This window comes from Rutidosis leptorrhynchoides, chromosome 8 (genome assembly GCF_046630445.1).
Source record: "Rutidosis leptorrhynchoides isolate AG116_Rl617_1_P2 chromosome 8, CSIRO_AGI_Rlap_v1, whole genome shotgun sequence".
NCBI lineage: Eukaryota > Viridiplantae > Streptophyta > Magnoliopsida > Asterales > Asteraceae > Rutidosis > Rutidosis leptorrhynchoides.
This window is the reverse complement of record NC_092340.1, coordinates 348,169,130-348,187,653: the sequence shown is the minus strand read 5'-3', so window position 1 is coordinate 348,187,653 and position 18,524 is coordinate 348,169,130. Positions and strand designations below refer to the sequence as shown.

General features: G+C 35.6%; 2 protein-coding genes across 2 annotated transcripts; both read left to right on the top strand.

Moving 5' to 3' along the window:
* LOC139863026 (histone deacetylase 14, chloroplastic-like) lies at positions 1 to 6,231 on the top strand. The gene is made up of 8 exons (XM_071851674.1): positions 1 to 148; positions 344 to 418; positions 1,652 to 1,753; positions 3,532 to 3,603; positions 3,792 to 3,848; positions 4,590 to 4,841; positions 5,468 to 5,649; positions 5,852 to 6,231. The coding sequence occupies exons 1-8, from the start codon at positions 2 to 4 to the stop codon at positions 6,150 to 6,152; spliced, it is 1,188 nt and encodes a 395-aa protein (XP_071707775.1). The 5' UTR covers position 1; the 3' UTR covers positions 6,153 to 6,231.
* Positions 6,232 to 12,930: 6,699 nt separating this feature from the next.
* On the top strand, positions 12,931 to 18,288 carry LOC139861258 (molybdopterin biosynthesis protein CNX1-like). Its single transcript, XM_071849588.1, has 13 exons — positions 12,931 to 13,163; positions 14,108 to 14,234; positions 14,432 to 14,562; positions 14,767 to 14,868; positions 14,944 to 15,027; positions 15,109 to 15,336; positions 15,916 to 16,103; positions 16,206 to 16,310; positions 16,754 to 17,065; positions 17,182 to 17,339; positions 17,446 to 17,552; positions 17,690 to 17,746; positions 17,862 to 18,288. Exons 1-13 carry the CDS (start codon positions 12,996 to 12,998, stop codon positions 18,090 to 18,092), a joined length of 1,998 nt encoding a protein of 665 aa, XP_071705689.1. The 5' UTR covers positions 12,931 to 12,995; the 3' UTR covers positions 18,093 to 18,288.
* Positions 18,289 to 18,524: the final 236 nt, after the last annotated feature.

Sequence of the window (18,524 nt, the reverse complement as noted above, 5' to 3'; positions counted from 1 at the left end):
TATGAGAAACATATCACTTATGAAACATCCTATTTCACTAATTAAATGTTTCAAACCTTTTATATCATCGTTTTCATCTAGCAGCACAAATAATGTGAGTGAAGCGAAACTAATTTTTAGTGTAGCTCCTGCTATGGGTCATAATGAGGTAAATTCTGGATGACTAAATATTACTAATATATGTATGTATGTTACGGAGTATTAGTTATATACTTATTAAAAAAAAAAAACGATATTATACATGCTTGAATAATATATATTGATCCTCTCTATTTTGGTTTTGTGTTATTTTCTGATTACAATTAGATGATTTAATGTTGTGTGTTAAATGATTTAATTATAGAAAACACATCCAGAATGCAGTTCAAGAGTTCCTGCAATCTTAAGAGCTCTTGAAAAGGCAGAGCTCACTCCAAAGGTAAATTATTTATTATTATTATTTTTAATTTTATAAAGTTTTTACCTTTTTTTTATAATAAAGGGTAAAACATTTACTCCATTATATTATATTAACAAATTAAAGCAATTCAAAAGATGGCAACATGACAAAAACCATAGCTCACCCTAACAGACCATACAACCAAGAATACCAAACCAAAACCTGACAATGCAAAAGCTACTTCAAATTTAGCCATAAAAACTCTTGAGTTTGACTGTGTTGACCCATTTAAGCCATCAAGACTCTTTTTGTTCTCCTATTTTACAAATCTGTTTTAACAGCAATATACTCTCTGTTTCCATTTATTTAAACCCAGGCCTCCTTGGTCTTTAGGTCTACAAATCAATTTACAAGCCACTTTAGCCTTTCCTTTAAAACTTTGACCCTGAGTCCACAAAAAACCTTTCAGTAATTTCTCAATTTCTAAGGTAGATTACTTCACAAAGGTGCTTCCAAAGCCGGTTAAGTCGGCTCGTATTGGCGTTTGTTTAGTTTTTTTTTTTTTCTTTTCTAGCGTTCGTGTTCCGTTAGGATCTTGTTATATTCATTTAGTTCGTATTTTGGGTTTAGCTTTTGCGATTCCATTGTGGCTCGGTTACAGTTAGCCAGGTCTAGTCGTTTGTCCTTCTAACATGTTTACTTTTAGCGAGCCGTTTTGATGGTTTGGAATGTATTAGTTTTTAAGGATCCTTCATTTATTGATGAAGTTTTCCTAATTTTAATAGTATTCGTTTTTTTAGCCAAAAAAAAAGTTATATACTGTATTTGTTTACAAATTGTCATTATTCATTAATAAGCCTTCCGATTTAGGGTAATCAATACCTGGTAGATAGGCCACCCGTTCTAATTATGCTGATGTGGCATTTGATAAAATGAGGTGGATTGGAAGTTACTTGAGAAAGTGTTAACTTTGTCTAATATGAATCTTGTATGACCACTCCCTATCCTTGCAAGTGAGAACTAATCTTGTTGACTGCCATCTAAGACCAATCATGCACAAACACACGGACCCACAAATACACACACATACACTGAGATGGAGAGATGGGCGCTCGTGGTCAGGAGACCGAATGCATCCAGGACGAAACCATGACTATTGTCCGCCTTGGTGACGGTGCACCAAGACGGAGGGCTGATATAGCATAGGGACTGGTCCAATCATGCATAATAAATTGATATTTAATTTTTGGTGATTTATATGTATGCTTGCAGTTTCGGGGATCTGAGATTATTCGGCATCAATCTTTTAAAAAAGCTACAACTGAAGATATTGCAAGCGTACATTCCAGAACTTACATTTCTTCTCTTGAGAAGGTAATATGGGTCATCTTTGTCATTAACAAAAATACACTAAATATGAGAATCTATAATTGCTAAAATCAAACACTGTACATTATTATTATTAGTTGGTATTTGTTGGGATGCAAATTGTATACTTATTCATTCAACTAAAGGTAACGAAAAGTTGTGACAATTTGCATTAAAAGCTATCCCGACAATAACATATGTTTGCATTGTATAGTCATTGTGCATATCTTAGAAAATGCAGCGGTTTTAAATTTCGATTTTGGAACTGATAGTATGATTACTGTGTCATAAAGTTTTCATGTGCAGTTCTAATGTTCGGGAATATATTTCGAGAATCTGAGTAGAGTGTACAGGTTTAAGATAATCATTATCATTCCAACCTAAACAACACTGACTCTCTAACATTTGTTCTCTCTGCAGGGCTTACGTGTAACACAACCTTGTTGTTGCATCTTCCATATACCGTATGCCGGCTATAAATCCTTGATGGCTTTGAGTTTGTTGATAAAGCGTATGCTTTGAGTGTGGCATTCGCATGTAGATGTGATTGTCTAATCTTCCGTATTCCCCCTTCTATATATCATATATAAGTTTTTCTGATGAGTTATGTATACTGGATAAGATACGCGGTAGGCGTCTCATTACTTACCAAATCCGCCAGAGAGTTTTTTGACCTTCAAATCAGCATCGGCTTCGCTGGTCATGAAGTTGTAGATGGCGCTATTCTTCTTCATAGAATTTTTTCATCCTTTGATGAATTAAACCTTCAAAAGCTGGCTAGTGCATGTGGGTACTATGTAGCTAGAGCACGTGACATATGAAGGATACTATCGTTAAAAAGAAATTTGGTAGTTTCCATCACAAGTCACGTGTTTTAGCTGTCGAGCACCAACATGTATTAGGCAACTTCCGAAGGTTTAATTCATCAAAGGATGATGAGAACCTGTGATGAATGGTAGCGCCAACTATAACTTAAAGACCGGCGTGGTTAGGGTTGATTTGAAGGTCAAAAAAGTTCTCCGATGGTTTTGATAACCAATGATACGCCCACCGGATATCTTATCCGGAATACGTAACTCATCAGAGAAAAACTCATATATGCTATACGAAAGATTGGACATCACATGTACATACGGATGCCGCCCTCAAAGCATAAGTTTTATCAACATGTTGAAAGCCATCAGGGATTTATAGCCGGCATAGGGTATATAGAATATACAACAACAAGGTTGTCTTACACGTAAGCCCTACATATGGCAGTGAGCATACGTCAAGAATGTGGCACGTAAGCCCGACATGTCAGCCATAAAAGGCTTGGACCCAAATATCCGATGTTGGTCAGCCTATCACAGAATGACACGTCAACATGATCAAGCCCATGATAGTACTTGCCTGTAAATAGTACCATGTTACTGCCATTCTAGCATACGCTGTGAGTCCTTTATTGAGACTAGTAATTTCTCTCTCTAAGTACTTTCTCTCTACTTAACTCAGTACTCGCTAACTCGAGTTCATTAGCGAGTCAAATCCACATAGATTGATTGTGAACCACCCTATCGAGATCCTCATATCTATCACTATCACGGTTATTCACGGTAAGCGGACTACAGTAAATAAGCAATCCCCAAACATTCTCTCACTCTTTGCACTCAAGTTCTAACGGAAATAGGCTTGATCACTTACCACACATCCAACCACCCCTTAATCTCTTTATTTATTTGCATTATCTTGAAAACAAAATAGACAGCTTTATACTTAATTTTCCTTGTAATTTCTTTTAATAGACATTGAAAGGAGCTTCAAAAAATAGCATTGTACACTTTGGCAGCTCTACAGACACATATGCCACTGCCACAGTAAGATTTTTATCTTTTATCATATTCTTCTCAATAAACTTGGTTGAATTCAGCTTATTCTATACTTCGTATTACTTACACCAGTAAGTTCTATTTTGCTGCTACAATTTACTCACTTTTTAACTTTTATTATATGGATAACTAGGTATCTTTAACTTTAAGTTTTGGTCTTTTTGTAAACAAGGCAGACATTTACGGAGTCTTTGGTTGCTGCTGGCGCAGGGTTGTCCTTGGTTGATTATGTGGTAATGACTAAAGCGTACTTTTAGTGGCCATATAACTAATGCCTAAAGGTGGCATTTTAACTCATTAGCTTATGAATTTGTCAATTAAGGTTATGTTTTATCTATATCGGATTAAAAGTGAATAGAACTAATCTAAAATGTATTTATATAATGATACATACAACCTTGAAAATCAAATTATTAAGGGCCAATAGCCCCAAAAGGTAACATATCAAACTTCCCATTCCCAATAAAGTTAATATCACCTTTACAATTGCTCAAAAGAATGCTAATTATTAAATTTATGCCCAGAAACGACCTACTTTTCAAAAAAAACTTGAAATTGGGGAAAAATTGCTAGTTGGCAACCATGTAAGTATCAACTTAGACGTCATCTCATCAAATCTAATGAAGTGACATCCATGTCATTGTCTTTTGACAAGGTGGTTTCTAAGTGGGTGCTTACATGGCTGCCACCTCATCATATTTATGAGATAACATCCAAGTGGATGATAACATCGGTCCAAGCTCGAAAGCTTTCCCACAATTTCATCTTTTTTTTATAATACTATGTCTTTTTTGGGCATAAATTAATCAACATCCTCTTTGAGTTGATGTTACCCTAGTAGATTATTTTTGGTATTCCATGTTTTTTTTTATTCAACTTGTTTTCAATCCCTTAATTTTGAAACTGCTCTGCGTTTTTTTTCTTCCATAGATGTAGTTTTTACTTAAAAAAGTTGTCAACTTGTGAAATTGTAGGTCACGGCATCAAAAGTTAATAAGAACCCTCCAGTTGGTTTTGCCTTAATACGACCTCCTGGACATCACGCTATTCCAGATGGGCCCATGGGATTTTGTTTTTTCGGTAATGTAGCTATTGCAGCTCGATATGCTCAACGCGTACATGGATTAAAGCGTGTATTCATCATCGACTTTGATGTTCATCACGGGAATGGGACTAATGATATATTCAGTGATGATCCTGACATATTCTTTCTTTCAACTCACCAAGTAAGCAACAATTATAGTTTTCCAAGTGCAATCTATTTTAATATATGTATGTATATATGTATTAGATAGATAGATACATCATTTATGTATATCTTGAACTAGGGTTGTTTTGTTTCATGTGTATAACAAAATTATTGACAGGGTGTTTAGATTTGCAATCTGAAATGTATGATTTTTGTAGCTAAAATAACATTTTTTTTTTTTTGGCCAAATTAAGAGACTTTTACATCCATTTCCAACACAAATCTCAATGTTCAAATAAGATAAACACATTCAAACATTATCATCCACGGCTTGTTTTGGTCACCTTAATGAATGTTACATAATCAGTTTCAAAGTGCACATCCACACACTAAATAACTTGGTTTAGTTAAAGTTAAAGTTGTAAGGTTTTCCCTGTTCGGGTTACCCGGGAAGGGCGAGTAATCCGACCCCATACTCTAGTGTACGCAGCCCATCAGGAATACTCCCCGGCTGTTTCCAACCCTTCCCTGGCCACCCCAAGAATTGAACCTGAGACCTCTTGCAAGGATCTCAGGGCCCCAACCACTTGGGCTACCTTGGGATGGTTTAAATAACTTGGTTTAGTATATTAATATTAATATATAATATATGTGTTGTTTTAGGAGGGGATCTATCCTGGTACGGGTCAAATAAATGATACAGGTTATGGAAATGGTGAAGGAGCAACACTTAATTTGCCGTTACCAAAAGGTTCAGGTGATAAAGCCATGCGAACTGTGTTTGATCATGTCATAGCACCATCCGCCCAAAAATTTAAGCCTGATATAATTCTTGTGTCAGCAGGGTAATTATCTTTCTTTTTGTCTTTCTACCAAAATCATATTTTCTTTGCATTCATGTATTAGTTTAGACTAATCTACTTGTGAATCGGTCAATGTTTATGGTTAGGTCAAACGAATTTTATAAAAAATAGCTAAAACTGGAACAGGTATAATGGATGGAACTGGAACGTTACTAGTACTAATATTAATCAAATTTTTGTTCAGATATGATGCGCATGTGCTGGATCCAATAGCAAGTTTACAGTTCACGACAGGAACATATTACATGTTATCATCAAACATCAAACAGCTTGCAACAGATCTGTGTGGCGGTCGATGCGTGTTTTTCTTGGAAGGAGGATACAACCTGGAGTCTCTTTCCGATTCCGTTGCAGAATCTTTTCGAGCTTTAATCGGAGAACCAAGCATGGCGACAGAGGTCGATAAATTAGATATCTTGCATGATGAACCATCTGCAAAGGTACATAAAGCTATTCGGAGGATCAAGCAGTTGCATTTTCTGTAGAAAATGACAGTTTTTCCATTATTGTAGTTATAGTTATAGTTATATATAGTGACAAAATGCACATAGATTTGATTACTTTACCTTCATTATTATTGGTATAAAACCTTGTGTCTTAAACTTGTGTACTATAAATTTATATATGAGTGATACAGTATCAAATTATCAATGATAAAATCATACAAAGTTTTGTTGGATATAAGTTTACGTTAGTTTTGACGAAGGTGGAGATGACATAAAAAACTTCTATTCGTTCAATGGTTTGCCTCCATCTCTTGAATCGAAGATTGGATGTCCTGTTATGCTACTACGTAATGTCGATCCATCAAACGATTTGTGAAAAGGGACAAGATTGATATGTAGGGAATTTTAAACAAACGTCATTGATGCTTATATGTCCATCTAATGATGACAAAATTTTGTGAGCGAAAACAGTTTCTGATCCGCCTTAGTTGTGCTATGATCAAGGTTGAGAAAGACGCGAGACGGGGTCGAAACGGTAGCGACTTCAAAATGTCGCAACGGAAAAAACGGGGCCGAGACGGGGTCGAAACGGATGTTAACTAATGTTGACTCTCATATATATAAATATATATTTACACATATTTTAGAGCTAAAAAACATTCGTTGACAAGTTTGTACCTATAATTGCTATTAGCGGTAATATAATACAAAATGGAATACTAAACTAAGTCAATTTTGATTGATTTGACCGACTTATGACCGATTTTAACATAATTTATGACTTTTGACCGGCGTTGACCTAATTTTTCCTGCATTTGACCTGACTTTTGACCGTTGCCCGACTTATAAGAAAACGGGACGGGGTCGAAACGGTTTTGTCTCCAAAACGCCGTAACGGGCGTCGCAACGGACGCCGTTTACAACAGTGGCTATGACGATCAACAATGTTCAAGGTAAGACGATTCCTAATGCTGGTGTATGTATGTATATCTTAATGAATATGTGTTCTCTCATGGTCAAATGTATGATGTGATTTCATCGCAAAAGTCAACTAGTTTTAGAACATAGACGGTGGTCAGAGAAAAGTGATGGAGATGTTTAGTAGATATTATGAGTAGGTCGCATACATTTGAAAAATATTCTACTTTTAGTAGCATCAACATGAAAATTTTATCCATTTAACTTGTTGGTTAATCCCATTAAAAAAAAAAGCAACCAATTTTATTTCAATAAGAGGGCTCCCAACAGTCCGCCCAGGAGACCTGCCCAGGACCGCCCACCCTGGGCGCTGATGGCACCAAACCCGCCCAGGGGTCGCCCAGGTCTCGCCCAGCTTGATTCGTCCAGCACCATTTCTATGTTGAGCATATTTGTGGACGAAGTTTACGGATGAGGAAAAAAAAATCGAATTTAATGGGCAACGGCTATTTCAACGGATACATTTCAATTTTTTTAATTTTTTTTAATTGTATTTTTATTTTAATGTACTTTTTATTTTAATTATTGTAATGTTTTTTAATTTTTAATAAAAGTTTAGTTTTATTTAAATAATTGTAATTTTTTGATAATATAAAATAATTCAAAAAGAAAATAAAAAAATGGAAGAGGGTGTCTTTGTTGGGAGTGTTTAGTCCTGGGTTTAGTCATGGAAAGGAAGTGAGATGGAGGTGCTGATGTGGCGTTGAATGGTTGGTTAGTCTTGGAAGACATTCTGTCATGGTTGGGAGCACTCTAAGCATAATATAATAAGAGTGCTCCCAATGGTACATCCAGGAGCCCGTCCAAGCTTTAGTCCACGAGGACACCGTTGGCACCAGTTAGTCCAGCCTTTAGTCCAGGGTGTCGCCCAGCTCCCTCGTTCTCCTGCTCGTCCATTTCAAACATTTTGCTGGACGGATGGACGGATATACATGCATATATTGTACCATGAAATAATTGTGCCGTTGGTCCCTCGGTTTTACCCCGAAAAGCAAACAGCGTCCCTCGAGGTTTTTTTTTGGCTTTCAGAATCCCTCTATTATCACTCTTTGTGTTTACGCGTCCCTCCGTCAGTCAGACGTCAAAGTTGGACGTTAAGTGTCATCACGTGCATGAAATGTGATGGCTATTTTGGTCATTTTGCAGTTAATACTTGATTAAACCGGTTTGAAAAGGTTGGTACCGGCATTTAATTAACACACTCACATCTTATCCTCTCATTTTACAAAACCCTAAATCGATCGATCGATCGATTGAAGCAATGTCTTGGCAGATTCGCACACCTGATACCGATCCTAAGTCCATCAATGACATATACGGTATGTGTTTCTATACTTGAATTTTTTTTTTTTTTTTTTTTTTTTTTTGCAGATTTAGAACCCTAGAATCTAATTTAGCCTAATTTTAAATTTACAAAATTAAATGCAGATTGTTACCCTGATTTGTTCACAGTTATCTTACATCATGGTGGTAGTCTAATGAAAAAAGGTAGTGAACTAGTTTACAGTGGAGAAACAACCTACGTTGATTGTTTTGATGTAGACAAGTTTAAATTTTATCAATTTAATCAAGTATTAACAGAGTTGGGTTATGATCCTCAAGAACCTGTAGTATTGAGGTATCTGCAACCGAATACAGAGATGAATGTTGGGTTACATCTGTTAGATAATGATGAAGATGGTTTTATGATGCTTACTTACATGGATAGTGATAATACTAGGGAGTTTAATGTCTATGTTGAGCATCCAAATAAAACTGGGAAGAGGGTACTTATTCAAGATATTGATGAGAATGTTAGTGAAGGTAATGCAGGTAGTGAAGCTAGTGAAGGTAGTGAAGATGGTGATTATATTGAAACAGATGAGGAAAATCGAATTGATGATGATGATGTAGACATGAGAGACTTCACTTTCAACATTGATAAAGATATTGAGTTTATGGGTAATGGTTCTAAGGTTTTCAACACAGATGTTGTAGAAAATGAGGATGATCATGAGCTAGAAGAATTGAATAATGATGGGTTTGAGAGTTATGATTCTGAAAGTGATGAAGAAGCTATAAGGAAGAAGAAAATTCGTGGGATTAGAGCACATGTGGAATCAAATGCAGAGATTGGAAAGACCTTTTTTTATCTTGGGCAAAAGTTTGAATCAAAATCTGAGGTTAAGGAAGCAGTTCATTTACATGCTATTGAAACAAGAAGGAAGCTTGTGTTTATTAAAAATGATAAAAAAAGGATTAGGGTTCGATGTGAAGGGCTTGTTACTAAACCAGGAGTGGCTAACCCAGTAGATGCTGATGGGGGTAGTCAAGAGTGCAATAAAGAAATGGTTGGTCATAAGTGTGGTGAGGGGACCAGCTGAGTAAAAAGAATTGGTAAAAAAGGGAGTTTAGGTGGGAAAAGTAAAGACAAACGTTTAAAGGGTAAAGACAAATAAGTCAAGGGGGATTTCAATAAATGTGATAAGGGGGAATCTTGTGCACCTGCAAAAAGGGAGTGGGTGAAAAGAAAATTGATTATTAAATGTGACTTTGTCTTATTGATATCCAAACAACCAGATTGCCATGAATGGGAGGTGAAAACCTACAAACCCCATCACACTTGCAAACAATCCAGAAAGCTACCATTCTGCACTTACAAATTCTTATCAACCAAGGTGTTGCCCAAATTAGCCACAAATCCCAAAATACCTATTAAAGCTGTTAAGGCTTTTTTGGAAACAGATCTGGAACTTGTAATATCTGAATATAAAGCATATCGTGCTTTAAAAACTGCAACTAAGGTAATGCAAGGGGACTATCAATCACAGTATGGGGAACTTAGAGATTACATCTTAGAACTGCAGAGGTCTAATCCTGGTACAACTGTGAAACTTGATGTGGAACCTGGTAACCTTAAATCTAAAACTAGGGTTTTCAAAAGAATTTATGTATGTCTGGGAGCACTCAAGAAAGGATTCAAGGCAATTGGTAGAGATTTGTTGGGATTAGATGGTTGTTTCATGAAGGAACCTGCAAAAGGTTGTATTTTAACTGCTGTTGGTGTTGATTCCAACAATGGCATTTATCCTGTAGCATATGCCATTGTAGAGCTAGAATGTGGAGCTTCTTGGACTTGGTTTTTAAAATGTTTGGGTGAAGATCTTGATTTGTGCAACAACTCTAACTTTACATTCATATCAGACAGACAAAAGGTATTGTTTGTTTATATTCATACCTAATTATTCATTCATATCTGATTAATTGTTATTAGGGTTTGGTTAATGTTATTTTGATTAATTTATGTTATTAGGGTTTGGTACATGCTGTAGAGAATTTGTTTCCATGTGCTGAGCACAGACATTGTTTAAGGCATATTCATGGCAATATGAAAGGTTCATTTAGAGGAGTGGCATATAAAAAAGTCTTGTGGAGGTGTGCCACTGTGACAACTGTACCTGAGTTTGAACATGCAATGAACCAGTTAAAAGAATTTGATAATGCTGCTTATGTTTGGTTAAGTGATATCCCTCCTCATCAATGGGCAAGGAGTCACTTCACTGGGAGGGCTGTTTCTGATGTTTTACTTAGCAATATGTGTGAGGTTTTTAATAGATGGCTTATTGATGCAAGAGACAAACTCATTGTCACAGCTCTAGAGTACATTAGGGAGTATTGTATGAAAAGGATTGTGAATGTTATCAAGAAAAAGTCAAAGTGTGATGGCCCTTTAAGTATTGGAGCTGCTAAAGTTTTTGAAAAAATCAAATCTGAAGCTAACAAGTGCACTGTTTTATGGGGAGGAAACCAAAAATACCAAGTTAGTGGACCAGCAATCAATGGACAATCAGCTGAGCAGTTTGTTGTTGATATGGAGACCAGAACTTGTGCCTGTAGAAAGTGGGAGTTAACTGGCATACCATGCAAACATGCAGTTGCAGTCAACTGGAATATGGTTGAAAATGGTTTTGAAATTGGTGATCCAGAAACTTGGGTTCATTCTGTGTATCAGTTAACTACTTGGAACAATACCTATCAGTTTACAATTGAGCCTTTGAATGGCAGGCATTTATGGCCAAAATCTGGTGATTTGTACACACTTGTGGCTCCAAAAAAGATTTCCACTCCTGGAAGACCTAAGAAAAAAAAGAAGGATGTCTGCAAATGAAGTTGATGAGATTGGTGAAGGAGGAAAGCTGTCAACACAAGGTAACAGTTATTTAACTTTTACAATTTTTTCCTATTTACTTAGTTTAAATTTCTTAGCATGGTTGTTTTCCTATGTAACTATCAGGTAAGTTGAAGAAGTGTGGATCATGTGGAGAGTATGGACATAATAAGAGATGTTGTCCTAAAGGAAAAGGGGATGCATCTACTAGTGGTGGTGGAAGTGTGAATAAGAAGGGAAAGGCTGCAGCAGTTGGGAAGAAGAAGAAATAGATAATTCTGTTGGATCTTTTGTTATGGTTGTGAACTTGAACAATTCTACCTGTCTTTTGGTACTTGTGTAATGGTGTGATGAGTAAACTAATTGTCTTTTGGTACTTGGATCTTTTGTTTAGTGTTTATGTAATGGTAGTAAACTAATTGTCTTATGTTCACTATGTAATGGTTGTTTTAATTTGACATTTCAAGTTGTTTCCATTGTTATTTGATGTTACATGTTCAAATCAGGTTAAAGACAATTGCAATTGCATTTTTGGATAACAAAAACTGAATAGGGAAGCAAATTGCAATTGCATTTTGGTACCTGTGTTGCATTACATCAACAATTGTATATGTTTACATTCTACAAACACATCTTGATCAAATAACCTTTCATTTCATTCATTACTTCAACATCCATACACTGATTTCATTTACATATAGCCACAATAAAACTAAACCTTCCAAAACATACCAAACACATGCTAAACCAAAAGCTTCCAAAACATACCAAGGACATACTAAAACAAAAGCTTCCAAAACACTACATTGTAGATCAATTACTAAAGTAATACATGGCAAGCACACACCAACTAAAAATGCACATTAACTTCCAAGTCCTAGGATTTCTTTCTTCATTACGAAGCCGTTCATACACTGCAGCTATCACTGGATTCGGAGGATCGTACCATGCAAAAAATGTGCAACTACCCCTCTGCAACATATATAATCCATCAAAATTAATTATACAAATTAGGGACGAATTTAGGGTTTTTGATAATTATCTGTGATGCACAACAATAGAATCGACGACCAGGGTTAGCATCTGTTCCCGAAATACGAACAACAGCTGGACGACCACACCAGCATTCCATCTCGATCGAACGATTTGTGAATGTTTTTTTTAGGGTTTTTAATTGCAATTGATTTGGGGATGTTGATCGTCGATAGAGGGAACCCATTTAATTTATAAGCGAACGTGCCATCTGTTTAAACTGCAAAATGACCAAAATAGCCATCACGTTTCATGCACGTGATGACACTTAACGTCCAACTTTGACGTCTGACTGACGGAGGGATGCGTAAACACAAAGAGTGATAATAGAGGGATTCTGAAAGCCAAAAAAAAAACTCGAGGGACGCTGTTTGCTTTTTGGGGTAAAACCGAGGGACCAACGGCACAATTATTTCTTGTACCATTAACATTAAAGCTTGTAACATCTTTAATTAAATAATTTAAGTGGGTTCAATTTATTTGAGTAGGTATGTTATTATTGGGAGTGGTTAGTCTTGGGTTTAGTCCTGAAAAGAAAGTGTGATAAAAATGATAGCAGAATGATTGGCTAGTGCCGGAAGAAGTCATATCTTCGTTTGAGAGCAGTCTACTATATTAACACAATACAAGAAATTATTTAAGAAAAAAAGTCAACTCTACGTAAACTTCATCGGTATCAATATCAAGTAGTCATCATTTACCACCGTCCGTTTTATCTGAAGTGGATGATGATGATGATGATGATATCAGTAGAAGAAGCTTTGGGGATTGTTTTGGAGCTATCTAAACGTTTACCACCGATCACTGTCTCCATTGAAGATGCTTTTGGGAAGATTTTGGCTGACGACATTACCGCTCCTGATCCTCTTCCTCCTTATCCTGCTTCCATCAAGGTCAATTCATTCCATTTTCATTCATTATATTATATAACTATATTTAATATTTATTCAATGATTAGCTCAAATCATTGTCACTTCTTATATGAATGTGAATTGACGATTTGATTAGGAACTTTCTAGGTTTTCTGCTTTAGCACAATCAGTCAGTTCAGTGATATAATGTTAGTCAACTGATGTTGATATTAGTGTCAGTTTTAGTATTCATCTTCACACGTTAAATCGACCTGTGCACCCACTAGAAATCGTTTTCACTAAGCGGAATAAAGTTACTGTACTAATATTGTTCTTAAGCTGTTCTGGAGCAAATTAGGGCTCAATTGAGATTGTGAAGCATGAGTTGTTCTTGTGATTTCACATTGAATTCGTCGTTGATAAGTTTTTTGCTTGTCATCCAGATAACAAGTGTTCGATTTTAGTTAAGGTACAACCAGCTCAGTCTTGTATTCATGACACTTGGTTTATTTGACTCTATGATCACTTGTTACTTACTTCAAGTTGTTAGTTACCCAGCTGTTCTAACTTCTAAGTTAGTATTCAGCAACCAAAACTCAAACTTGGGCTCCAAATTCTAAGTGTTAGTGTAAAATGTGAAGAGTTATTTCTATTCATTTCCGAAACAATTCAGTAGATGAAGCGCACGATCACAACACCATACATTGTGTGTTTCTTGTTTTTCTTTCTTTAACATAAAGGTTTGCTTTTGCTTTCTAATTAATGTTGTCTTGTGCGTGTTGTGTCTCTTTTATTAGTTTTGCGTGTTACTGAGTTTTGTTAATGATGGGTTGGAAATATTTGTTTTGAATGCTCATTCACGGCTCTTTGAGATGTGTGATTTATTTATGGGTTGAAGAAGTGGAGACATGTTATAGTGTTCACGAAAAATTGAATTTTAGATGGACGGTGGGCATGGACCTAATGATTTTGGTAAATTTATGCAGGACGGATATGCTGTTATTGCTGCAGATGGTCCTGGTGAATATCCAATAATTACTGAATCACGAGCTGGAAACGATGGTCTTGGTGTGATAGTCACCCCTGGAACCGTTGCATATGTTACAACTGGAGGTGAACCTTCATATCTCTACGTATGTATGTACCTCAAATAGTCATCTTTTTATATATTTTTTTTCATTGCTGGAGGTGACCTATAAATGGTATTGTTTTATTTAATGAGTTTCCGTGGGAGAAATCTCCGGGCAATTTCTTAGGTATTTCTTGTTTGTGCTACAAATGTTATTTTTTTTTTTTTTTCATGCTCTCAGGACCAATACCTGATGGAGCTGATGCAGTTGTTCAAGTAGAGGATACCGAACTAGTAGAAAGTGTATCATCTGAACCAAAACGAGTGCGCATTTTGGTTAAAACTAACAAGGGAGTTGATATTCGTCCTGTGGTAATAACTTATTGTTTTTTACACTTCAAATGTTCATTTAAATATGTTACACAATCAAAGAAAGACGATTCTTAAGAATCAAACATAGGAAATGTTAAGCTCCATTGTCAGTCATGATTCTGTGTTAAATTAGATTCAGAACATCTTAAAAAACTTGCTATTATGCTCACTGTAAAAATTGGTCTTAAAAATATTGTTTAACAGGGATGTGACATAAGCAAAGATGCTATAGTACTAAAAGCTGAAGAACTACTTGGTGCTGCAGAAATTGGGCTACTTGCTACAGTGGGTGTGTTGAAAGTAAAGGTACAAGTTTCTATTGTGCAAATGGTTGACTAATTGACTAGCATTCATTTAATGATGTCTCTAATTTCCATGTAGGTATACCCTACTCCAACTATTGCTGTATTATCCACAGGAGATGAATTAGTAGATCCAACATGCAAGGCATTAAATCGTGGCCAGGTAATGTGTTACGTTTGTGTAGGTATAGATAGATACATCATATCTTTGTCAATTTTAAAACTTAATATCTTGATGTAATAGATTAGGGACTCCAATCGGGCAATGATAATTGCTGCTGCTATACAGCACAAGTGTAAAGTTATTGATCTTGGTATTGTGCGTGATGACGAGGATGATATCAGGAGGGTTTTGGATAAAGCATTATCTGCTGACATTGATATTCTTTTGACTTCTGGTGGTGTTTCGATGGGAGACAGGGATTTTGTCAAACCTTTTCTTCAAAATAGAGGCAAAGTGTATTTTGATAAGGTGCAAATCGAAATTCCTTTGTACTTTGTTCTCATGTAGATGTTTTATTTTTAATTTAAGTGTTGTTTCCTTGCAATCTGAAATGACAAATGGATGCAAACTTGTGAAAGTTCTTATCTTTTTTATCAGTGTAGCTTTCTTGTTTGCTATTACCAAAAGTGGCATAATTTGACCCGTTTTAATCTAAGAATGGGTCAATTTGTGACGTTTTTTTTTCTTTCTAAGAGGTCAGACTTATTAAACACGAAAATAGAATTATAGAAAACCAGGATACCAGTTTAAAGTCTCCCAAAGTGTTTTGAATGCATGAAACTACCTATATTTGTGAAAACATCAGGTTATAATTGAAATAGTATGACTTTTGTAACCAAATTTCACTAATTAACCATTTATAGAAAAAAAAAAATTTGTTTCAACCAATCTAACCATTCTGAACCGTACAAAAAGTACATGTTTTGACCTTTGACCCAACCTGCTAGACCCTCCTATTTTACTAGTTCTGCTTATGGTTATTGCTGTTTTCTCTTGAAGATTTTGATAAGTGACTAAAGAGATTGGATGTGAATATTTTCGATGCAGATTACCATGAGGCCCGGAAAACCTCTTACATTTGCAGAAATTACAACCCAATCATCAGATAAAGCAGTGAAAAAAGTTCTTGCATTTGGGTTACCTGGAAATCCAGTTAGCTGTTTGGTCTGTTTCAACGTCTTTGTCATTCCATCAATTCGTAATCTTTCTGGATGGAAAAATCCCCATCTTCCAAGGTGTTCTTTTCTGTACTTCATATGATGATATCACATTTTTCACAAATGAGTGCCGTGATTAGTATCTGATTATGATTGATGCTGTTGTTTAACCTTTTCCAGAGTACATGCTTACCTTAAACACTCCATCAAGACAGATTCAGCTCGTACGGAATTTCATCGTGCGATCATCAGATGGGAGAACAATGCTGGATTAGGCTTTCCAGGGTATTTCTTTCTTTGTGTAGTTCAAGTAAATGCAGTATCCTTTCTTGCAGAGTTGAATAGTTCAGCATATATTCACTTATAAATTGGTTAATAATTTGGGTTATATTTTTCTCTAAGTAGTCTAATGGGTATAGAAAAAGGTAAGCTTATTTGGAAATATAAGTTAAATGGGTCGAAAATTTGAAAGTTTCCCACAATGTAATCTATCCAAAACATATCCTAAACTGCTGACACACTTATATAAGTATTGTAGAAGAAGTGTTCTGGATCAACTAGGCATGTTTCGACCCAAAGTAATATTTTCCATTTAGACATGTTACCCAACCTGCTTCAACCAATGATTTTTCTGCCACTGTTTTCATATTTAAGTTCGTCTGTTCATAAAAAAGTTGTGGTATTATTTTTTGTCACTGTTTCGAGTATTTGTTTTACCACACGTGCAGATTTGTGGCCGAGAGTACTGGTCAACAAAGGAGTAGTCGTCTCCTAAGTATGAAGTCAGCAAATGCATTCTTACAATTACCACCTTCTGGGAATGAAATACCATCCGGTACTCTGGTATCGGCAATATTAATTTCTGATATAATAAGTGGGTTTGCTTCGGGAAACAGTTTATTACCATCAAATCTAGACAATGTTACACAAAGTGCCATATCAAACAAAATCACTGCTGATATACCTTCGTACTCTACATATAAGGTTGCTATCCTTACAGTCAGTGATACTGTTGCATCAGGGGCGGGACCCGATCGTAGGTATTTTACACTCACTCGCTTATACTTTCTTAAGTTGATTTGTTTTGAATATATATCACGAGTAATTTTAATAATTTTATAAATCTTGGTATGAAACTGAACATGAAAAATTACAGTGGTCCAAGAGCAGTTTCTGTTGTGAACTCTGCTTCTGAAAAATTAGGAGGAGCGATGGTAGCTGCAACAGCTGTGGTTTCAGATGATATACCAAATATTAAGGAGATATTGATGAGATGGAGTGATATAGAAAAAATGGATCTGATTTTAACGCTTGGTGAGGTTTTTTTAAAATATTAATCTCAATTATGTTATACGTAGTATAATTTAACCTTCACTGTCTATAATTTATTATATATAAAATGCATTTTTGTTAATGGCAGGTGGTACTGGGTTCACACCTAGGGATGTTACACCTGAAGCAACAAAAGGTGTAATAGAAAAAGAAACCCCTGGGCTTTTACATGTGATGATGCAAGAGAGCCTAAAGGTATTTTAATTTAGCTAAAGCCATATTGCAATCATCTATACTTGCGAGTTACTATATTAAATTGCATTAGATTTTGGTATATGTAATTGATTATATGCCTTAATGACATTCAATTAATCATTCGAAAAAATGCACAGGTAACACAATTTGCAATGCTTTCACGCGCTGCAGCTGGAATACGTGGATCAACACTTGTAGGAACTTCTTATTTTTATAAAAAAAAAAATATCAAAATGTCTACATATATTTAGACAAATTTGTTATTTCTATATTCGCTAACTTTTTGTATTGATGGCATTGGTTTGTTAGATCATTAATATGCCTGGGAACCCAAATGCAGTTGGTGAGTGTATGGAGGCGTTACTTCCTGCACTAAAGCATGCCTTAAAGCAAATAAAGGGAGATAAAAGAGAAAAACATCCACGACATGTTCCACACGCACAAGCAGATCCAAAGGATGTATGGGAACATAGTTATCAGGTGGCTAATAATGAGGGCAAAGAATCATCGGCTTCTTTGCATAGTTGCGATTGCAAGTAAGCGTATGTATGTATACACGATGTAAGGTATGTGTACTCTTTTGAAAGACTTAAAGTGAAGGAGTGTACAAATGTTTTGATGGATAGACAGCAAAATGGGCAATAAAGTACTATCTAAGAGAAATATTTTAACCGTTTTTATATGTATTTCGGTTGATAAATGGTTGATAAATAGAAGTAAGGCGGATTTTATTATCTTTACATTTACCCTTAAATAACAACGTTAAGATTACAAAATTGAAAATCAGGTGATTTATCAACGGATAAGAGTGTGGAATTGTGGAAATGTATGTAATTAATTACTGTATAATTGTTAGATATTCTAGTTACCGTAATATGGAGTTACTTGATTGGTGGATCTGGAGTCTAGACAGTAGAAATCTTTTGGCATATGCATAGAGGCGGATCCAAAGGGTTAAGGAGGGGGCGGCCG